Source organism: Heterocephalus glaber, unplaced genomic scaffold, assembly GCF_053883595.1.
Source record: "Heterocephalus glaber isolate CG9 unplaced genomic scaffold, H.glaber_assembly_v1.0 deba00001543, whole genome shotgun sequence".
NCBI lineage: Eukaryota > Metazoa > Chordata > Mammalia > Rodentia > Bathyergidae > Heterocephalus > Heterocephalus glaber.
Window position 1 is genome coordinate 3,964,925 of NW_028258336.1, and position 22,180 is coordinate 3,987,104.

Genomic DNA, 22,180 nt, shown 5'->3' on the forward strand with positions numbered 1-22,180 from the left:
TTTAATGATATATCTTGGTTGACTTTTAGGTCTTTTACAGTATGAGTAATTGAGGGAATCCTAGTTGACCATGCATGTGTTTTTTCATTCCATTTTAGTGCCTCATGAACTCCTGTTGTTTTTCTAGCTCTGTATTTGAGTTTGGTACATAATGAAGGATTCAGGAGTAAAGTTGAAACATGAAGGATAAATTTGAGCATGGGGAGTTGGGAATTTAGCTCAGTGGTAGTGTTTGCCTTACAAGTGGGAGGTCCTACATTTGGTCCTCAGCACCAAAAAAATATTTAAAAACAAAACAAAATAAAATTTAAAAAAACACTGCAGCTCGAAATGGACATTGCTGACAGTACCACATCTAGCTAGACTCTCCAGGCTCTGTTTATAGAGCTTGTTGAGAAGAAGTTCAAGTTGCAATAAAGACAGAAATTTGGCAGTAAAATACTCCTGACTCCCTTCTTTTATACCTGGAAAAAGAATAATGCAGATAATACATTAACTCATCCAACAAATTTGTGTGTGTGTGTGTGCATGTATGCATATGCACGCACGTGTGTGTGTGTTTGTGTGGTTCTGGGGATTAAACTCCAGACCTCACAAGTGTTAGATAGGTGTCCTTCTGCTGATCTACACCCCTGGCCCAAATAAATTCTAATTATATGACAAGCTGTAAAGATAGTGGCATGTCTCTCTGTTCCTTAGCAGAGAACCCTCTTTTTCTTCCCTTTAGTGAAGATGAGATCTGGTTCTTTGTCTGAGCCTGTGGCCTCCTCAGGAAACCTTGCCTCAATGGCTGAATATGGCTATGGCTAAAGCAGACCTTGTTCTCTCAAGGCCTGAGCTTCAGGCAGCAATTGGAATGGCTAACTCTTTAGTTACTGTCACCATTGACTTAGTACTGAAGAGATCAGAACTTTTTTTTTTTAACTTTTCAGGAAGCTGTAATTGAAGACATTCTATTTGTATAAAGTTCTTTTTTTCCCTTTTGGTGTATTTCTCTGATTGCATTTAATTGTAAGAAATTTGTTGCATACTATTTTTAAAATGTAGTTTACCAAACTTCTCCCTAGTACATCTGCAGTGGTATATGTTAGGTATCATCATCCTTTAGTAATCTTATTAACAGCCATGGCTTTATTCCATATGCATTTGCTAAAAGTATGGCAGAGAAAGACTAAAACTTGTCTGAAATAGTATCACCATTTTTATAATTAAAGAAATTATTTCTCTCATCAAGTGTACTTAAATGTTATATCAGTCATTTTTGTTTTGTTTTGTTTTTTGGTTTTGGTACTGGAAATTGAACTCGGGACCTTGTGCTTGCAAGGCAGGCGCTGGAACTACTGAGCTAAACCTCTGGCCCAATATCAGTCATTTTAATTTTAGGATACTGCTTTTCTTTCCCCACCCAGTTAAGTTGGTGCATATACTAACTGAATTCATTTGCCTTCATATTATGAGCTGTCAGATTTACTCAGTGAATATGAAAATTACTTTTCAAAGTATAAAACTGTGGCAGTTTCATTAAAATAGTTAAAAAAGATTTGGAAAACAATAGAACATAATCAACTTTTTAATATGTTGTTTTTTTCTGACTAAAATATTCTTTTTTTTCTATTTGTAAACTGCTTAGGCTTGTTGGGAGATTTAAAATAAAAGGAACTCTAAAAGCAAGTATTATAGGGCAGTAATATGTCTTTCAACTACAGTTAAAAGTAGTAAACTCTACTTACGAAAGTTCCCATTTTGTTTCCATACTGTTTGTATTTTACTATTTTATGCTTAAATTGGTTAGTAAAGCCAGGTGGAGTGGCACATGCCTGAAATCCCAGCACTGGAGAGGCAGAGGGAGGAGGATCATTGTGAGTTCAAGGCCAGCCTGATCTACACAGAGAGTTCAAGACCAGACTGGAATACATAAGGAGACCTTATCTCAAAAACAAAAACAAAAGCAAGGAAAATTGATTAGTAGAGAAAGATTTTAAAAAACAAAGAAGGCCCATATTCTCTGTTAGTGATTTCTAGTTGTGTCTAATTAGCAAAGTATATTACTAGTGTTAAGTCTATACATTTTATTGAAACTTCAGTTAAGACAAAAGTAATAGGAGATACATTTAAAATGTAGTATATAAGGCTGGGGATTTAGCTCAGTGGCACCGTGCCTGCCTTGCAAGTGCAAGGTCCTGAGTTCAATCCCTGGTACCAAAAAATAAAAATAAAAAAATAAAATGTAGTATATAAGTGTAGTAGCTACAAATTATGGTTTTTTGAAAATTGTAGACATTCTGAATATCAGAGTCAAGTTTAAAAGCATTATAATTTTGAAAAGGTCTTATTTATTTATTGTTAATTAATTAATATTTTTGAGACAGTCTCCCAAAAAAAAAGCTTTTTGAAAATGGAAAAATACATTGTATTCCTAGTGCCACTGAAAGCATTTCCAGATTTTCAGTTCAATTTTAATAAGACCTTTGGTTTGAACTTTATTAATGAAGGAGAGGCTTGAAAGTGATAGTAGGTGCTAAAACAAAATTTTGTATGTTTTACATCTTAAAGTGAAAAAAATTTTTTGCTCATTGTTTCAAAATTTTGTGCAACACAGAAAGATAGAAAAGGTGAAAGCTTTACTTGCAAACATTACTACTGTTAACCTTTTGGTATATACCTTTCCAGGTTTTATTTTTAAATGTGTGTGTGTGTACAGGTGTATGCATGACTATGCAACAAAATAGAAATGTATTTATTTTTATTTAATTTCAGAATGACATTCTGCCCCTTGAAAACTTAGTGCCTGAAGATGTGGGAAAAGCTGACCAATTAAAAGATGAAGGTAAATATTTCATACAGAAATTATTTATTTAGTTTCTGAAACTCTGGAGAGCATGATTATGAGTTGATATGATTCTAGTTTACAGTGCCAAATTGGATTATCAGAAGTCCACATAACAATTGTGAATCTAAAATGAATGTGATGGTGAGAAGCCTGGAAATAGGTGTGGCTTGTGTTGAGAGAAGCAGATCTCACATAAAACTTTCAGAACAAATCACTTAAGAGCTGTTTGCTTATAACTACACTTGCTACTTGTGTTCTAGTATCCCAAATTCTTCTTTATGCTTAAAGAGAAGAAAATAATTTTCAATGTTATTTTATACTTAAGTGTTTTGAGTTCTTTGGAGTTTGTTAATGCATGCATATAGCACTTGACTTGTTTTATTAGTTAACATATTTGCTTGAAACATTACTGAGTTTTCTAGTATCTGACTATTGAGATGTTCTTGATTTTAGTAAGTCAGTGTTAAGGATCTGTGTTCAATTTTTCCATCATGTCAATTAGATTAAGCTATGGAGAACAGTGTTAGCCCTGTAAGATTTATACTAAGAGACTGTGGGGCACGGCCCTTTGTTTTATGCACTGAATGAAAACCAACAAATTCCTTGCCCTGTAAAGAGGCAGAGAATGATTAAGGAATATGCTGTATTCAGAATCTATTCATAGAACCATTTTCTGGTCTGTTTCTGAAGAAGGCACTTGAGGTTTTTAAGAAAAAAAATTATTTGGTATTTAAAAAGGTAGATATGGGAAAGACTATGCATTTATTCCTTAAACCTGGCCACCTCCCTAGGTCTCCAAATATACACCTGTATCACTGTTTTTACTGGTTGTGGTACCCTGAATTTCCTAGAAAGACAGTTTTGTAATCCTAAGTAACACTATCTTCGAGCCTTTGCATTTCTTTCCACTACTTTGTGATTATCTTCTAAAAATGTTGTGTTTCCAACAAATAGATTTGTCTCAGTTTTCAACTTCTTCCTTGTTCCAAAAATGGTATCTTCACAGTGTCTTAAAAATCTTAGAATAGTATGACTACATAAATTACATGTAAAACAGAGCAACAATCAGATCTTCATTGTCCTTTGAGTTATACTGTTCCATAAAGAATTTGGATTTGATCTACCCAGATACAAATGTATTTTTCATGTATTAGTTTCTGACTGGAACAGTTTAATCTGAAGTTCTTTGTCCGATTCAGATATTTGTAGTATGTGAAATCTTCAGTGATGCAATGTATTTTCTGTTAGCATTTTATGTTTGTAGTTTGGTTTAGTTCTAGTAATAATGTTGAATAAATGGTAAATTGATTTTTATTTCTGCCCCTCAGCTCCCTCTGCATGGTAAAACATTTAGGAGACTGCATTCCCTGTAGAGGTTTTGTTGTTTTGGCTTTCTTTTAGCATAATGAATTTTAATAAGCTGAGAGTTTGGAGGACATGTAGGCTAAGACTCATTTAATGTGTGACAGCATAGAATTTTACTAAGAAATGTCACATCTCAGACATGTTACATAGAAAGTAGAAGTGATTGCCATTTTATCTAGATTTTACTATTTGGTTGAAAATAAAGTCTATGGTAAATTGTCAAGCATAAGGTTATTCAAGGTTACATGTTACACTTATCTGAGTTAATTAAGGCTTCTAGTGAGTTAGTACCTCCATTTAATGTTGCTTTAAAATATTTCATATACTTCGCTTCTGAAGAGCTGCAGTAAGATCAGAAGAAATCAGAAAGGGTTTCTTGCTGTCCCTGACAGGTCACAGAAGTTTGGATGTATGAGTATCTCATTGGGCTGTGAGAATTAAGACAGTTTTATAGGAGAATAACATTGTACAAATGTTTTTTTTTTTTTCTGGTACCGGGGATCGAACTCAGGTCCTTGTGCTTGTGCAGCAGGCGACGAAACCACTGAGCTAAATCCCGGCCCTGTACAAATGTTTTATATTGAATATTTTATGACTTAAAGCCTTTTATAAATTGCATTATAGTATACATATCTTCTAGCATATATTGTAGTATCTGCATATTTGAAGTAGTTTACAGGACAAGATATACAGTAAAGTTAAAAACTCTTTATTAGTACGTGTTTGCAGTTCATGATGATGACATTCATCATGGGCAATTTGTACAGGTGTATAACACATCTTCATTCTTTTTTATATTTTTGTCTACTTCCCCTCCCCTCCCTTTAACCCTTCTTCCCATTTACAAAAGCTCTATTTACATTTTTTCTTCAAATCCGTTTTCCCTTTCTTCTCTTCCCTCCTCTCCCCATCTCTTGTTCCCCTTCCTATTTGAACAGTATCTTCCTACTTCCTAATATCTATCCTCCATTTTTTCCTTATTTATATTTTGGGTTTCTCGCACAAAGAAACAATGTGATATTTATACTTACGTGGTTCATTTCTCTTAGGATTATGGTCTTAAGGTGCATCCATTTACCTAAAAATGCCTCAAGTTTATCCTTCTTTATGGCAGAGTAGTACTTCATTGTACATAAATACCACATTTTCTTTATTCACACATCTGTTGATGGGCATATGGGCTGTTTCCAAGATTTAGCTACTATAAAGTATACTACAATAAATATGAGTGTGTATGTATCACTGGGGTATGATGCTTTTAACTCTTTTGGGGAGATACCTAGAAGGGGAATAGCTGGGTCAAATGGAACCTCTTTTAGTTCTTTGAGGAATTGCCATACTGATTTTCATAGTGGTTGTAACAGTTTACACTCCTACCAACAACGGAGAAGGGTTCTTTTTACACAGCCATTCTTTCTGGCGTGAGGTGCAATCTCAGTGTTTTGATTTGCATCTCTTAAAAGGCCAGCAATGTTGACCATTTTTTAAAATGTATTTATTGGCCCTTTGTACTTGTTCATCTGTGAAGTGTCTATTTCAGATGCCCAATATTGGATTGGGTTTTTAAATTTGGAGGGGTTTGATTTTTAAAAAATTCTTTATATATTCTAGATATTAGTCCTCTGTCTGGGAAAAATTTCCCATTTTGTGGATTGTCTCTTCACTCTGTTGGTGGTTTCCCCCTTTTTTTTTTCGGTGCCAAGGATCGAACTCAGAACCTTGCACTTGCAAGGCAGGCACAGTTCCACTGAGCTAACTCCTTGGCCCCTCATTTTTTTTTTATTTGATGTGATTATATTTGTTGGTTCTGTGTAATATTTCCTGTGCAACAGGGTTTTTGTTCATAAACCTTTGTCTCCGCCTATGTCTTCAAGAGTTTTACTTGTTCCATCTTTCAGCAGAGTAAGTGTTTCTATTTTAATATTTAGATCTTTGATCCGTTTTGATTTTAGTTTAGTGCATGGTGAGAGATATGGGTTTAGGTTCAATCTTGTCCATGTGGATACCAATTTTTCCCAGTTTGTTAAAGAGGCTGTCCTTCCTCCAGTGAAGGTATTTGGCCCCTTTTTCAAAGGTAAGTAGCTGAGTGTGCCTAGAATTGTTTCTGCATCTTCTATTCTGTTCCATTGATCCTCAAGTCTATTTTTTTGTCCCCTCCCCCCAGTGCCATGTTGTTTTATCACTGAAGTTTTGTAGTATAATTTGAAGTCTGGGAATGTGATCCTTCTTACCTTGCCCTTGTTGCTCAGACTTGCTTTTGGTATTCTAGGTCTCTTCTGGTTCTATATGAATTTCAGGATTGTTTTCTTTAGGTCTGTAAGGAATGGTCTTTTTTTTTGGTACTGGGGATCGAACCCAGGACCTTGCACTTGCAAGGCAGGCACAGTGCTGCTGAGCTAAATCCCAGGCCCAATTGGTATTTTGATAGAGATTGCATTAAATCTATATAATAGTTGTGGAAGTATGGTGATTTTCACTATATTGGTTCTGCCTATGCAGGAACAGGGGATAGCTTTCCATTTTCTGATACCCTTTTCAATCTCTTTTTTCAGAGTACTGTAGTTTTCATTATAGAGATCTTTCACTTCTTTGGTTAGGTTAATTCCAAAGTATTTTATTTAATGCAATAGTGAAAGGTATTGATTCCCTAATTTCTTTTTTGGTGAGTTTGGTGTTGGTGTTCAGGAATGGTATTGATTTTTGAGTGTTAAATTATATACTGCTACATTACTGAATTTGGTTATTAATTCTAGGGGTCTGTTGGTGGAGTTTTGAGGATCTTCTATGTAGAAGGTCATATAATCAGTAAATAATGATAATCTGACTTCCTTTCCTATACATATTTCTTTTTCTTCTCTAATTGCTCTGGTTAATATTTCTAGAACTGTATTGAACAGGAGTAGTGAGAGTGGGCGTCCTTGTCTTGTTGCTAATTTTAGAATATTAGCGTTCAGCTTTTCTCTGTTTAGTATGATGTTGGCTTGTCATAGATGTTGGTTTGTCATAGATGTCTTTTTATCAGATTGAGATAAAGACCTAATTTTCTTTGGGATTTTAATCATTAATTGATGCTAGGTTGTTTTTTTTTTTGGTAACAGGGATCGAACTCGGGTCTTTGCACTTGCGCAGCAGGCGGCAAAACCACTGAGCTAAATCCCCAGCCCAATTGATGTTACGTTTTGTCGAATGCTTTTTCTGTGTCTATTGAGATGACCATGAGGTTTTTGTCCTTGCTTCTGTTAATATGTGTTACATTTATTGATTTGCCTTTATTGAACCATCCCTGCACTGCTTGAATGAATCCTACTTGGTCATGGTGTATAGTTTTTTGTTGTTGTTGTTTTGGTTTTGTTTTGTTTTTTTTTTTGGTACCAGAGATTGAACTTGGGACTTTGCACTTGCGAGGCAGGCGGTGGAACCACTAAGCTAAATCCCCGGCCTGGTATATACTTTTTTGATGATTTACTGCATTCTGTTTGCCAGTGTTGTATTGAGCATTTTTGTATCTATGTTCATGAAAAAGAATAGCCTGTCATTCTCCTTTTTGGTTGGGTTCTTTTCTAGATTTGGAGTCAGATAATGCTTGCTTCTAGAAATCACTTTCGGTGTACTGCTTCCCTTACAATTTCATTAACGAGTTTGAGGAGTATTGGCATTACATTTTAAGTTCTTGTAGAATTCAGCAGCGACTCTGTTGGAACCTGGACTTTTCTTATTTGGTAGTTCTTTTTTTGTTTGTTTGTTTTAATTCTTCAGATTCATTGACTGATACTGTATTATTCAGAATTTTTATATCTTCTTTATTCAGGTTTGGTAATTCATATGTACCTAGGAATCTATCCATTTCTTCGGAATTTTTCATTTTATTAGAGTATGGGTTCTCAAAGTAGTTACCGATGACCTGGAATTCTGCAGAATCCATTGTGATTTCACCTTTTTCATTGCTAATTGCATGGATTCAGTCTTTGCTTTCCTTGTTTTGATAAGCTTGGCTGAGGGTTTGCCTATTTTATTTAATCTTTCATAGAACCAGCTTTTCGATTCATTGGTTGAATTTTTTTTATTCTCAAGTGCATTAATTTTTTTCTCTGATTCTTATAATTTCCTTTTTTGTCCTGGCTTTGGGTTTGAATTGTTCTTGTTTTTCTAGAACCTTTAGGTGCATTATTAGGTTATTTATTTGAGCTTGCTCTGTTTTTCTTATGTGGGAATTCACCACTATAAACTTTCATCTTAGAACTACTTTCATTTCATAGGTTCCGTTATGTCATATTGGCATTATCATTTGATTGTAGGAACTGTGTAATTTCTTTTTATAATTTCATCTGTAAAGCAGGTATTATTTAATTTCTGTGTGTTTGTGTAGTTTTTGTGGTGTCTTGCCATTGATATCTGGTTTCATTGTACCATGATCTGATAATATGCATGCGATAATTTTGATTTCTTTACATTAATTAAGCTCTGTGAGCTAGTATGTGGTCTGTTTTGGACTAAGTTCCATGTACTACTGAGAAAAATGTGTATTATATTGTTGGGTGGAACATTCTGTAGATACCTGTTAAGTTCATTTGTTCAAAGATTTGTTTCAACTCTTGATATTTCTTTGTTGATTCTTTGTCTGGTTGATCTATCTGTTTGTGATGGTGGGGTATTGAGGTCCCCTATAGAATTATATGGGTGCTTATTTAGTTTTCATTTCCATTAGTGTTTGCTTTATGAAGTTGGGTGCAATGATATGTAGTGCATATATATTTATGCTTTTATCACTTCTTATTGAATTGTTCCCTTAATCCATATGTAGTGACCTTCTTTGTCTCTTCTGATCAATCTTGGCATGAAATTCATTTTGTCTGCAATCAGAATAGCTACTCCTGCTTTTTTTTTTTCTAGATTCCTGTGCATGGAGTATTGTTTTCCATCTTTCGACTTTCAGTCAATGAATTTCTTTTTGGGTTAAATGTATTTTTTGTATGCAGCATGTTTATGTTGGATCTTTTTTCTTGATCCATTTTACCAGTCTGTTTCTTTTGATTGTTGAATCAAGATCATTCATGTTGATGGTTATAACATAGGCAATGACTTATCCTTTTCAATATTTTATTTTCCTGCTGTTGGTTCCCTTTCCCTCCTATTTAGTTGCTTGATTTGCCTGGTTGATTCATTGTACTTGGCTTTTTGGCATTTTTATCTTCATTATCTTTCCTGAGGCTGTCCTTGAGAATTTTTTGGAGTGCTGATTTGGTGGTTTTGCATTTCTTTAAATGGTCTTTATTGTGGAAGTATCTTACTTCTCCATTAATTTTGAAACATAAGTTTGTGGCATACATCCATTAGAAGTTGTTTTTTTTAGGATATGAAACACTTCACTCCAAACTCTTCTTTTTTTTTTTTCCTCCCAAGCTCTTTTTGACTTAGGGTTTGTGTTGAGAAGTCTGCTGTAATTCTAATCGGTTTTCTGTTATAGGTGGTTTGTTTCTTTTCCCTAGTAGTTTTTAATATTCTGTTCTTGTGTTGAATTTTTGGAATCTTGACTATTATTTGTCTTGATGTTGTTCTTTTCTGATCATAACTATTTGGAGTTCTATATAACTCATCTGTATTGCAGTATCTTTTTCTATGCTTGTTAAGGTTTTTGCTATTACTTGTTTTTTAAATGCCATTTGTGCTATTTTCTGATTTTTCATTGATTTCAACTAATCTTCGATTAGTCATTTTAGCATCATCTAGCACCTGCTGGATGGATTTTTCATGGTCCTTTGGTATTTTCAAGGTATCTCTCATTAGTTGATCACCAACCATAGCCCTGTCTTCTCAGTGTGATATTTTGTCTTCAAATTGATTGATTCTGCTACATGTACTTTTTTTTAACTTTTATTAGTACATGCATGTTTGTAGTACATAATAATTATATTCCTCATGGAGAGTTGGTATATGTACATAACACATCTCAATACTTTTTCACCCCTTCTCTCTGACCCCCTGCTGTGAATATTTTCAAAGAGTTTTTAATCTCCTTGATTTCTGTTTGAAACTGTTTTATGGACTCTAGTTCTTTTTAATACTGGGCATTCAAAGTTTTCATGTCTTTTTTTAGCTTCTCTTTTTTTATTAGAAACTTCTCTAGACTCACTAATCATTTGTTTTACTAGGATGATTGTCTTTAATTATCTCTGCTTTGAATTCACCAAGTGTCTTGTTTATCTGTTTTGTTGTTACCACTGCTTCCATTTCATATATTTCAGCTCTATGGCTTTTGATTTCTTCCCCCTCTATTCCCCCTGGATTTGTTTTGGGGCACTTGCGAGATTTTGGAGGTATTTTGCTTCAGTATTTTGTCATTTTCTGGGGTTTTTTTGTTGTTGTTGTTTATTTATTTTCTCTGTTAGGGCTTGCATATTGCCTATGGTGGGTAGCTTTTTTGCTAGTGTGGCGAACTCTTTAGGTAATCTACTTCTCAGAGATGTCCTTTAGATGTAGCTAGCTATTGGCCTTTGGGTCTGTCCCAGGATCTAACTTCTTGTATTTATTGGGGAGGTGAGGATGCAGTCTGTTTGGTCTAGTACCCAGTTCTTTGGTAATAGATTGTAGTATTGTTTATGACCCCCCAGGCAATCTAGAGATTGAAATAGGGTAAACCAGTTTATAGGAACAGCTATGTCACCTTGGCTAAAGTTGTAAAATCAGAAACAACAACAGCATAAAATACAAACTGGATAATGACAGATTGTAACAACTATCACTGTATCACCTTTAACCATAGTAACATGATCTATAGTTATAGTACAAACCCTGAGACAAATTAGATAATTGATATACAGTAAATATCTACTCAATAGAGCTATTTTATCTCTGTTAACTACAGAACCGTGTTTAAACTGTAGTAAGATTTAACTATCTGCAGATTCATAAGTATATACTACTGTTATAATGTTAGAGATTGCAAGGAATGGAAACAAGAAAAAAATAGAATTTGAATAAATTTAGATATGGAAGATGGGAAGAGAGTGATAAAATTGATATAAAAGATAGTGAAAGAAAGTTAATAGTGTTAGATAACAGTAACAGAGAAAATCAACCAGGAAAAGGATAAATAATAAGGAATAGAGATTAAACTAGAGGAAAAAAAAAGATATAGTTCATTTCCCGAACTTAATTCTTTCCACAACTCTGGTCACAAATCAAATTGGACAAGAACTGAATCACATTGAATAGTTAGGTTCGGTGTTAACCTTATGGGGCAATTTGATATGGTTCTCATCCAATTCAGTTACTACTAGAATCATAGACAGAATTAAGTTCGTGAACTGAGGTACCACTGTAAAATAATAAGGCAACAGTTGAAAGAGAGATAGCAAGAAAAGAAGAGAGAGGAGAGAGAGGAGGGGACCCTTATCAAACAGATAAAACAAAGTAACATAAAAAGGGGGAATAAGGGGCCAGGGATTTAGCTCAGTGGGACCATGCCTGCCTTGCAAGTGCAAGGTCCTGTGTTCGAACCCTAGTACTGTAAAAAAAAAAAAAAAAAAAAGCAGGGAGGAGGTAAGAAAATAAGAAAACGGGTGATAGAACTCCAGACTCTACCAAAAATTATAAAATTTTTTTAAATTACCAACAGAGGCAAAAGCACTGGGTATGAGATAGGGCTAGGTAAGATACAGAAGAGTCAAAGGAATAATATGGGGAGGATAGTGGTATTACCAGGTAGTTTTCTTCTAAAAGTAGCTTGCGAAACACCCTCTCCAAAATTTGGTGTCCAGATGCTGGAATATAGCAATGTGAGGAAGAGAAGAAGGAGGGAAATGGGTCCCTGGGACCCAGCAAGGATCTAAAGCAAGAATTGAAGCCCACAGCAAGATCAAGGGGGGAAACTTCAGCAAAGAAGAAAGAGGTGACAAATGCCACTTTCTCCCTGAGCCTTGACTCACTATATGAGAAGGGTGGCTCAAACGTATAGATGTACAGTGACTACTCGTGACCCCAGAGGCCTCCACGGAGAAATGCACTGGTGGAATACAGCAGTGAATACAGTGGCTGGTGAGTTTTTTTGGTTCAGATGTCCCTCAGGAGAGGACACTTGGCCAGGAGCCATCTTGGAGAGGGGCCAACTGAGCTTGGAACTCAGAGCAGCTGTTGGCTGGCTCCATCAGGGTGAGGCAGAACTGAGTGCAAGTTGGCAGGAGGTCAAGGAGCCAAGCTCAAGCTGGCTGGAGCCAAGTTCAAGTCAGCAGGAGATACACGGAGTGTTGCAGGCTGAACAAATTGGATTCCAGCCTCAGCCAGAAACCAGCCTGAGCTTCAGAACTAAAGGTGCAGGCTTGGTGGGATTATCCACCACCCTGCTGTAAATATATAGCTGAGTTGTTGGGATTAATCAACATGGATCTAGGCTCTGTGTGGCCAATTTGTCTACCAGTGACAGCAGAGATACGTCTTAAAGTGGACATTTTTCTGTAATCTTTTTTTTCCTTTTCTTCTTGTGTTATTTTCTTTTTTCTTGATTTTTGTTCTTGTTTTTATAAAAATGTGAATGTTTCTAGTTTTGTTGTTGTTGTTTTTCAGTTCTGATACTACTTTTATTTCTTCGTTCTCTCTTTCTCTCCCATCTTCTTCACCAGTTACCCAAAGTTTGCATAATTTTGCTTTTTCTTCCAGCCTTGCGTCTAAATTCTTCTTCTTCTATTTCTCTATTTTTTTCCCATCCCCTTTTAAATTTTCTGCCTTGGGTAAAATTGCCATGCTGAGGGCATATTTACTATATACAGTTTTCTGGTTTGTTTTAGATTTTGTTATGTAACTGCAAATTACTTCATACAGTTAAAAATAGAAAATCACTAGGTACCACATTTGTTATTTTCTAGGCTGTTTGATGGTATTGTTATTGCTGATTGTACCACTTTAGCCAAGGTGACATGATTGTTCTAATCAGTTGTTCTTCCTGGTACGCCAAGAATGAGATTGCCTAAGTGTTATAAACAATACTGTAGTATCCAGGGCTGCCTGACCTCCTGACTGATGGTTAAAGAATAATATGAGAGAAAAATGTTTGCATAAATGGGGGCTGGGACTTGATCTTAGCTCTCCCAAGGCTAAAACCATGAGGTCTGGACTTGTCAGTATTTATTGATTACACAACATTGCAGGGAGTGTAAAGGCAGACATAGGGAACAACGGGACTGAGGCACTGATGTGAGCCAGGCTTGCAAAAGGGAGGAATGATGCATTCCTGCAAAGGGCTAACATTTGATCTGAGAGAATGGCTGTGCAAGAGTCATAAATCCTCAGCTATAGTGTCCTCTTGCTATCAGAGACACCACTGAGTATTGGAATCTCAACCGTGGCCGTTGGCATAGGGCGTTTTGTTTCCACATGCCAGTGGAAGCCTTGTCTAAAATGAATTAAATTTTTTATGAATTAAATTTTAAGCCAATTCAGTAATATTTTCTAGCCTGCCCAGTGTGGTTTCAAGCTTGTCTCCTGCACTATAGGCCAGTGCCAAAGAACCAAGGGCTAGGCCAAGTAGGCAGCAACTTTTCATCCCCAATAAATTGAAGAGGCAAGATCTTGCAACAGACTCAAAAACCCAAATGCCAGCTACACCTGGAAGACACCTCTGAGAAGCAGTCATTTCCTAAGGGTTCTAAATAGTAACAATAAAGCTACTTGCCATATGTAATTTACAAGCATCAACCCAGGATTAAATTTTAAAAAAAAATAGAAAATGAGAAGATACTTAAGCAAGATACAACCCCAAACTTCCAGCTTACCAAACGCAAACCCTGGGAGCAATGAGGTGGAACAATTTGAAACCTACCGACCCGGACTCTTTGAAGTGGTAACAGCAAAAGTAGCAAAGCAGATGAATGAGGCTCTAGAAAATATCAAATCAGAAATCATTTCTCAGATAACTAAAGAGATGATGACCATAATGAAAGACATGATTAATGACTCTAGAGCAGGTCAAAAATACATCCAAGGACCAATGGAACAGATTAGAAGATGCATAAACAACTCCAAACATACTTAGCCATCTTATCTTTGACAAAAGAACCAAACACCTTCACTGGAAGAAAGATAGCCTCTTTAATAAATGGTGCTGGGAAAACTGGCTTTCCACGTGCTAAAGATTAAAAGTAGATCCATATTGGGCCTGGGATTTAGCTCAGTGGTACCGCTGCCTGCCTGGCAAGCGCAAGGTACTAAGTTCAATCCCTGGTACCAAAAAAAAAAAGTAGACTCATATACCCATATCTATTATCGTGCACTAAACTCAAATCAAAATGGATCAGAGATCTAAATATTAAAACAGAAACACTAAATATGATGCAAGATAGAATAGGTAGAATTCTTGAAGACATTGGTTCAGGCAATGATCACAAGAAGTATCTCAAGGAATCAACAATTTGGATCTCATCTTAGTAAAAATTAAAATTGATCATAAAACATTTTTATCACTCTTAAAAGAAATAAACCTGTTAGCTTTCATTCTCTATATTTGTTTCTGATTTCTGATTTACAGTGACTTTTGTATGCTTTAATTTACTTCCCTTTCTTTTAGTTTTCTGGTTCGTGTTTCTGTTCCGGGCATATTTATGCCCTACCTTTTCCCATTAACTAGCTAATTACCTATTAAGAGTAAGGCTACTAGGAGAGCTTGTGGCTGATAGAAAGGTGGAAGGAATCTTAAGAGACCTTTTGAGAAATAAATCCTTCCTACTCCCAGTTGCTCTAATATTTTTAGTTTTGACATTGGATCTTACAAATGCACAGGATGCTTTTTTCCCCATTAGTGGAGAACAAGAGGTGGTCGCAGGAAATCCCTTTAGCTGACCCCTTGTTAACCTAGCCAAATTACTGCCAGATGTATCTGTAGATGCCCTTCCTAAAGAGCATTACTTTGTAGGCTAGCATGGTATGTGAAATTCAATCTGTGTAGAAATTATTTGCCCTAAATCTCCCTTTAAAAAGATTCTATCTCTAGAGGGCTAGCACATAAAAGTATTATCTGCCAAAAACATTAGCATGATTAGTTTCACCAGCTTATTCACAGCGGCATACTGAGAGCTTGGCTATTCAGCAGTTGTGGGTATTGCCAGGAAAGGAGTGGAAGATCAGGTCCCAGTTAAGATCATGATTAGGGAGGAACAGGGAAGCTCTAAAAGGGAGCAGAGAGAAGATAAGGACTGAGGACGTGAAATAGTCATAATGTTTGCATTTACTCACACTAGCCTTAATTTTGTAAGGCCCACAAACATTAATTTTTAAAAATCCGCATTTCTAAGGTGATGCAAACACAGTGCAGCTAAGGAACATTAGCTCTGTAGTACATTATAAAATTTATCTCTAGGGGCCGGGGATTTAGCTCAGTGGTTCCGCCGCCTGCCTCAAAAGCGCAAGGACCCAAGTTCGATCCCCGGTACCAAAAAAAAAAAATTTATCTCAAATGTGGCTGACCTTATTACTGTAATTTCTGTGACTACAAGTTATCTTTCAGAGTGTATATTTTTTCTATATATTGTACTTACTGTACATATCAATTATTTTATTTTAGGTAATAACCACATGAAAGAAGAAAATTATGTTGCTGCGGTGGATTGTTACACACAAGCGATAGAACTGGATCCCAATAACGCAGTTTATTATTGCAACAGGTAAACTGGGACCATTATAGCAGTTTTAAAGTTCTTAAACATTTGGATTAATAATCTGAAAGAAAGTTGTAAAATTTATTTAATAAAATTTGAAACTTCAGAAAATATAAAGGAGGAGGGAAAAATAAACTCATAAACTTATACCTCAGAGTCAACCGTATTAACCTTTTGGTGTGTTTTGTTTTAGGTAAGTGCACTCAATTTTAGAGCTTTATTCACTGGACATGTCATAAATATGTCCTAATTTCATTGAATTCCTTCGTACACATTTAAATGGTTACACATTGGTCTATTTTGGCTCTATTCTTTTTTATTAATTTCCTGTGCCTAGCATTGGAGTGGGCAAACAGGTATGCAATAAATATTATTTTTGAATAAGTCGATACATACACTTTAATTTACTTAACTATTGACCTGCTGGTGGACATTAAGCTTGTTTCTAATTTTTTCAATCATATTAAGCTATTGTGAATGTCTATGTTTCTAAATTTTTTTTTATGCTTCAGATTTTCTGGACTTTATCCCTAGAAATGCATTTAATTGGTTTAACAATGTAAATATTTAGAAAATTGATACAAATTGAAAAATCATTTCAACTTCTTTGAATGTATTTTGAAAATTAATTTTCTCCTCAGGATTGTGTATCTATTTTGCCATGCTCTTTATCAGCATTAAGCACTAAAATTATTAATTATAAATTTAAATTATAATTTTTTGTCTCCATGTTAATTTTCCCAATTTATATTTAATTACTGATGAGATTGGACTTTATAATTTCTTTTTTGAACTCAGTGCCTTTGCACTGAATTACATACCCAGCCCTTTTTACTTTTTATTTTGAGACAGGGTCTTGCTAAGTCACTGAGTTGTCCAGGCTGGGCTCAAACTCATGATCCCCCTGCCGTAGCCTACTGGAGTGTCAGGATAAACAGGTGTGTGCTGTCACCATCCCTGGTTAGACATTTTTCAAATATTGGTATTAGTGGTTTTTTCTCCTAAATTTTCTATTCATACTATCTATAGACTGAATGATTATTTCCTCCAAAATTCATACATTGAAATGTAAACACCATTGCAATGATGTGTGGAGGAGAGACCTTTGGAAAGTGATTAGGTCATGAAGATGGAGCTGTCAGGAATGGCTAATGACCTCATAAAAGAGACTAGAGAGCTCCTTTCCCCTCCTGTCGTGAGGAAAACAGTGGGTAGATTACCTGCATCTGACCTTAGCCTGTTTGACCTCAGATTTCTTGGCACTGTCCATTTTAACAAAGATCCGAACCCTCTAGGCCACATTTGCAAGGCTCTTTTACCACCTGTCTTTTGTTTGGCCTCAGCTATACCGGGTGCTGGCTGGTAGGAGGGTGAAGGGTAGAAGGACAGAAATTCGAGTATTGCTCCCCTTCCTCTGTTTTTATATTGCAGTGTGTATGTTAAAACAGGGCTTGTTTCATATCCTTATTTCCCACTTAAAGGCACCTGCCTTGTTTTCAGCTTTTGCCACGTGACCTTGGATTTTGGTCTCTGTGCTTTGTCGTGTTTTAGAGAAGGTAATGGTTCTTTGCTGTTGCTAACCTCTAGATGGCTGTATTACCCCTGCTTTGGCTTCTCAGCTCTTCTGTCATCTTATGTAATGAATTTCCTGCATTAAGTTATTCTGTTTAATATAAATTTCCAGTAGAACTTTCTGCAGTAATAGAAGTGTTTCACTGTTAAGTTTATATTTGGCTTTTGATTGATTGAAGTCCTCCTTTTTCACAAATTTTCCCTATCCTATCATTCAATCATATATTAATTTGACAGATTCTTACCAAACATGTACTACTACTATCACTGGAAGTAGAGGTGGTTGTTTGGACTGTAATGCAAGATATTATCCCTATAGAATTGTGTCTTGTAACATTCTATTTATTTATCCTGTAATATTTTTGGATAATGAATCTGTTAAGTAATATATTTGCTCTTGCTCCCAGTTTCATATAACACACAAAAATGAGAAGAATACAATCTCTCACATTATGCCAGTTACAAGCTAACGAATGGAGATATCACAGGGAAGGCTTAAGAGCAGAGTTCTGGATCCAGACTTTTTGGAGTCTAATATCTGCTTCTGCCAGTTACTAGTTATGTGACCTTTAACAAATTACCTAATGTATCTGTGCATTAGTTTTCCTATCTGTAAAGTATGTAGAATAGTAGTAATTATTTTATAGGGTTTTTGTAGAGGTCAGAGAATTTAAAGTACTAGGAAAGTGTGTAGTAGAGTGTTGTATACAAGTAATAATTATTATTATTATTTATGTGGCCCATTTCCTACCTTGATCAGAATATGAAGATAGATCCAAAGGTACCAGCTTCCAAACATATTCTCAATTGTCTTTTCTGATTACCAGTCTAGTACTAACCTTATTAAAATAGAATGTGGTGGCACACACCTGTAATCCTAGCACTGGGAGGCTGATACAGGAGGATTGCTGTATATTTGAGGCCAGCCTGGGCTACATAGTGAGTTCAAGGCCAGCCTCAACTATGTCGCAAGACCCTGCCTCAAAAAAGAAAATATAAAAATGAATAGATAATTAAATAAATAAATAAATAATAAAGAGGAATGTTAGTCTAACAGGATTTATTCTGAATTAATCCAGTGTCATGTCTTTTTTCTTTAATTTCTAACATTTTATTATGAAAAATTTCAGAGTTGAAGGATTCCAAACTTAGATTTTGCCATTAGTATTTCAGTATATTTGCTATATCGTGTACTTATCCTCTATCTATTTTAGTCTCTTATTTTTGATACATTTCAAAACAAATTGTAACCATCTGTACAATTTCTTCCTAAATATGTAGCATATTATTAACTAGAGTTCAAAATTTGTTCACTTCTTTTTCTTTTTAGGTAAACTTTTCATACAACAAAACAGAAATTTCAATGTACTTTCACTGAATTTTGACAAATATATCACCTATGTAACACAAACCTCTCTTAATTTTAGTATATGTGCTGCTGAAGTGAGTACCACAAACCTCTCATAACATATTGAAAATTTCTATCAGATGTCCAAGAATTTCCTTGTGTTCTTTCACAATTAGCTATAATAATCTACCTGGGGAGATCACTGTCCCCTCATCCCCACTCCTACCATAGATAGATTTGTCTGTTCTAGAATTTTATATGAAGGAATAATACATAATTTTCTTTTTTTTAAAAATTCTTTTATTGGTACATTTTAGGTATACAATACAATTACATTTCTCATTGGGAATTGTACCTTTATATGATGTATCTTGGTTCTTATTTTTTCCCCATTCCTAGCCCTCCCTTCACCCCCTCCACCCTTCCCTATTTACAAAGACTTTATTTCCATTTTTTCCATTTCTCATCGTTTTTCCTTTCCCTTCTTTCCTTTCCCCTGCCCCTCCCACTACCCCTACCCCTTTGGACCTTTTCTTCCTATTTTTCAGGAATAATACGTAATTTTCAATAGAAGACCTTTTGTGTTTGAGATTCAACCATTATGTTGCATATATCAGTAACTCATTCTTGTTTTTCAGTAGCATTTTATTGTTTGAATGTATCACAATTTGCTTAGTCATTTTCCTACTTGTGGTAACTTAATCTGTTTCTAGCCTTTTTTTTTTTTTTGCGTTTTGTATAAAATTTATAGTTGTTACCGGAAGGGAAAAGTTATATCTGTAAGGAATTGGGTTGTCCATACTGGAAACATTCATTTCCTCTCTTCATTAAAAATATTCCTTTATTAATCTATTCTAATGGTCTATACCAGAAAAATAGAAAATCCAAATAAGTTGTGGAGAATGAAATCCCCAAGCTGTGGTTTGTGTATCAGTTTTATTCCCTATAATCATATGAAAATACATAATGTTTTAAATTAGCATATGAGACTTTGGTTTTTTTTGGTTCCTGGGATTGAACTCAGGACCTTGCGCTTGCCAGGCAGGCACGGTGCCACTGAATTACATCCCCGGCCCTTAAATTAGCATATGAGACTTTTAAATAAATGTATTTAAAATTATTATGAAATGATATGATCTGTTATGTTATCAGAAAATTGCTTATTTTTAGAGCACATTTGCTTTTAACTGTGAATATCGAAAATATAAGCCTACTAACTTATTTTTAAACAGATTAGAGCTCACAAACAGTCTTGGTCTATAAGTATTATATTAAATGAGTTTCTTGGCAATACTCATGTTTGCTTTTTATTTAATTATTGTTAAGCTAAAATAATAATGTCCTTGTTTTGCATTTGAACACTATCTTCTCTGAGAAATTTCATAATAGAGCATGCTATTTAAATTAAATAATTAGAAAAGCTTACATATCTAATGCAAATGCTGAATAAAATTTTAGGTTAATTTTAGGACTTCTTGGAAACTCTTATAGTTATAGATATCTTAATAGCCTGTAGACTTGGCAACTACTCCTTGCCATTTTCCTTAGCCAGCTGACTGCTAGGAGCTGGAAGCTCAGAACACCAAATCTAAATCTTGCTTTCAAAATTTATTTCACAGTTTTATTACTAATAAAAATATTTTTAATGTACTAAGCTTACTAGATGAACTACAGTTTACTTTTTATACAAGTGACTTTTTTATGTGCTAAAAATTAATCATTTGATGCAGTTGTTTTGCCTAAGTCTTTCTTTTCTAGTCTTCTATTTTGACTTTTAAATATCCTACTGATGCTTGGGGTTCTGCTTAGAAGGAAGGCCTGAATACTTCCTTGTTATTATGTGTTTTATGCTTTTTTTTCTAAATGTTTAGCACTTACCACAGTGTATAGCATTTATGTAGGGGTTTATCACATGTTCTGTCTTAACTTTTGTGCATATTTATTTTCTTTCTTCAGATGAAGAGCAGGGGCTTATATATATTTGTAGCTCCTATACCACCTAGCACTATGCTTCACAGGAATTCAGCCAATTTTTCTTGGATGAATGGCAAGTTATAAAAGAAATATAGACATTTCCACTAATATCAAAGCAACTAGATATTCACAGTAGCATTTGTAGACGTAAAGCAACAAACTGTTGAATATAGATCTAAACACTTTCAAGTACTTTCTGGTATAAAATGGACAGAAGTTTTTTGTTCACATACTAATTCGGTGTTCTTATTTCTTTTGTGTAGCCTCAGTATTGAGTATATTACTTCACCTACAGTAGGCTCATGTTTATGGGATGGATAGATAGTTGCATAACTTACTAAGGCAATACATGGGATAAAAAGTACAAATTAGTACAAGGAAAATGTAGGGGTTTTTAGTACCTGAAATTCCAAATTAGTGCCTTGAAACTTGCTTATAATAAAATTTTTTTCCTCTTTTTCTTAGGGCTGCTGCACAAAGCAAATTAAGTCACTACACAGATGCAATAAAGGATTGTGAAAAAGCAATAGCAATTGATTCAAAGTACAGCAAGGCCTATGGGAGGATGGGGTAAGTTCTAGGAAAATGTTCAATGTAGTACCGAGTTGTATTAGATATACTGTTCTTATTGGCTTAATTTTGAATTTTCTGCTTAATACTCCACCTTCAGAATTAGTAAGATAAATATAATGTAAGGGAGGAAGTGACTCTAATTCCTGTGAGTCGAGAGTGAGATGACTGGTTGGTTTTTCTTTTTTTGACTGATTGTTTGAGAAAATCATACATCATACAAGTAGACTCCTCTTATGACCATGACCTCAAATATCTTAGATAGGCTTTCAGTATTGTTAGTCTTCCTACTGTTTTCTTCTTCATTCATTTTTTTCTATTCTCTGATGTGACTATTTCATAACTCTTTATCTCCCTCTAATGATACTGCCTTATACTTCATTGTAAAAATAAGTTATTTATCTTCTTAATTCCAAGTCTGCCAGTCCACCTGCATTTATATCTACACAGATTGCCTTCTTTTTCTTGTTAAATTGAAGGGTTCTTTGGCTGGGGATTTAGCTAAGAGGTTCTGCCACCTGCCTCGCAAGCCCAAGGTTCTGAGTTTGATCCCTGGTACCAAAAAAAAAAGGAAGGGTTCTTACCTAAGACCATTACCTTCTACTCATGCTTTAAGATGTTATCCTTTTGTACTTTCACACTTCTAATTATCCCCTTTAACTTCTGCCAGTTTCCCTTATTCTAATAGATGATATTGGCTGGTATGTGAAATAGTAATAAAAAATCATTCCTTGGAACCAATCTTTTACCCAGTGTTCCTCCCCAGCTACAATCTCATATCTTAGTTCCTCTTTGTGTGTGAAGCCCTTGATGATTGTACTTACTGTCTTATCTTTATCATCTCTTGTTCTTTCTTTAGCCAATTCTAATAGGGCTGTG

At 35.0% G+C, this 22,180-nt stretch overlaps 1 protein-coding gene across 3 annotated transcripts in view; it reads left to right on the forward strand.

The window, feature by feature from the left end:
* The window catches only part of Sgtb (small glutamine rich tetratricopeptide repeat co-chaperone beta), a 49,314-nt gene that overhangs the window by 10,822 nt on the left and 16,312 nt on the right, over nucleotides 1-22,180 (forward strand). For all 3 annotated transcript variants that reach the window (XM_004862866.4, XM_004862863.4, XM_004862864.4), the window contains exons 4-6: nucleotides 2,758-2,827; nucleotides 15,744-15,843; nucleotides 21,197-21,301. In XM_004862866.4, the coding sequence (XP_004862923.1) occupies nucleotides 2,758-2,827; nucleotides 15,744-15,843; nucleotides 21,197-21,301 (275 nt within the window). The remainder of the gene's footprint in view (nucleotides 1-2,757; nucleotides 2,828-15,743; nucleotides 15,844-21,196; nucleotides 21,302-22,180) is intronic.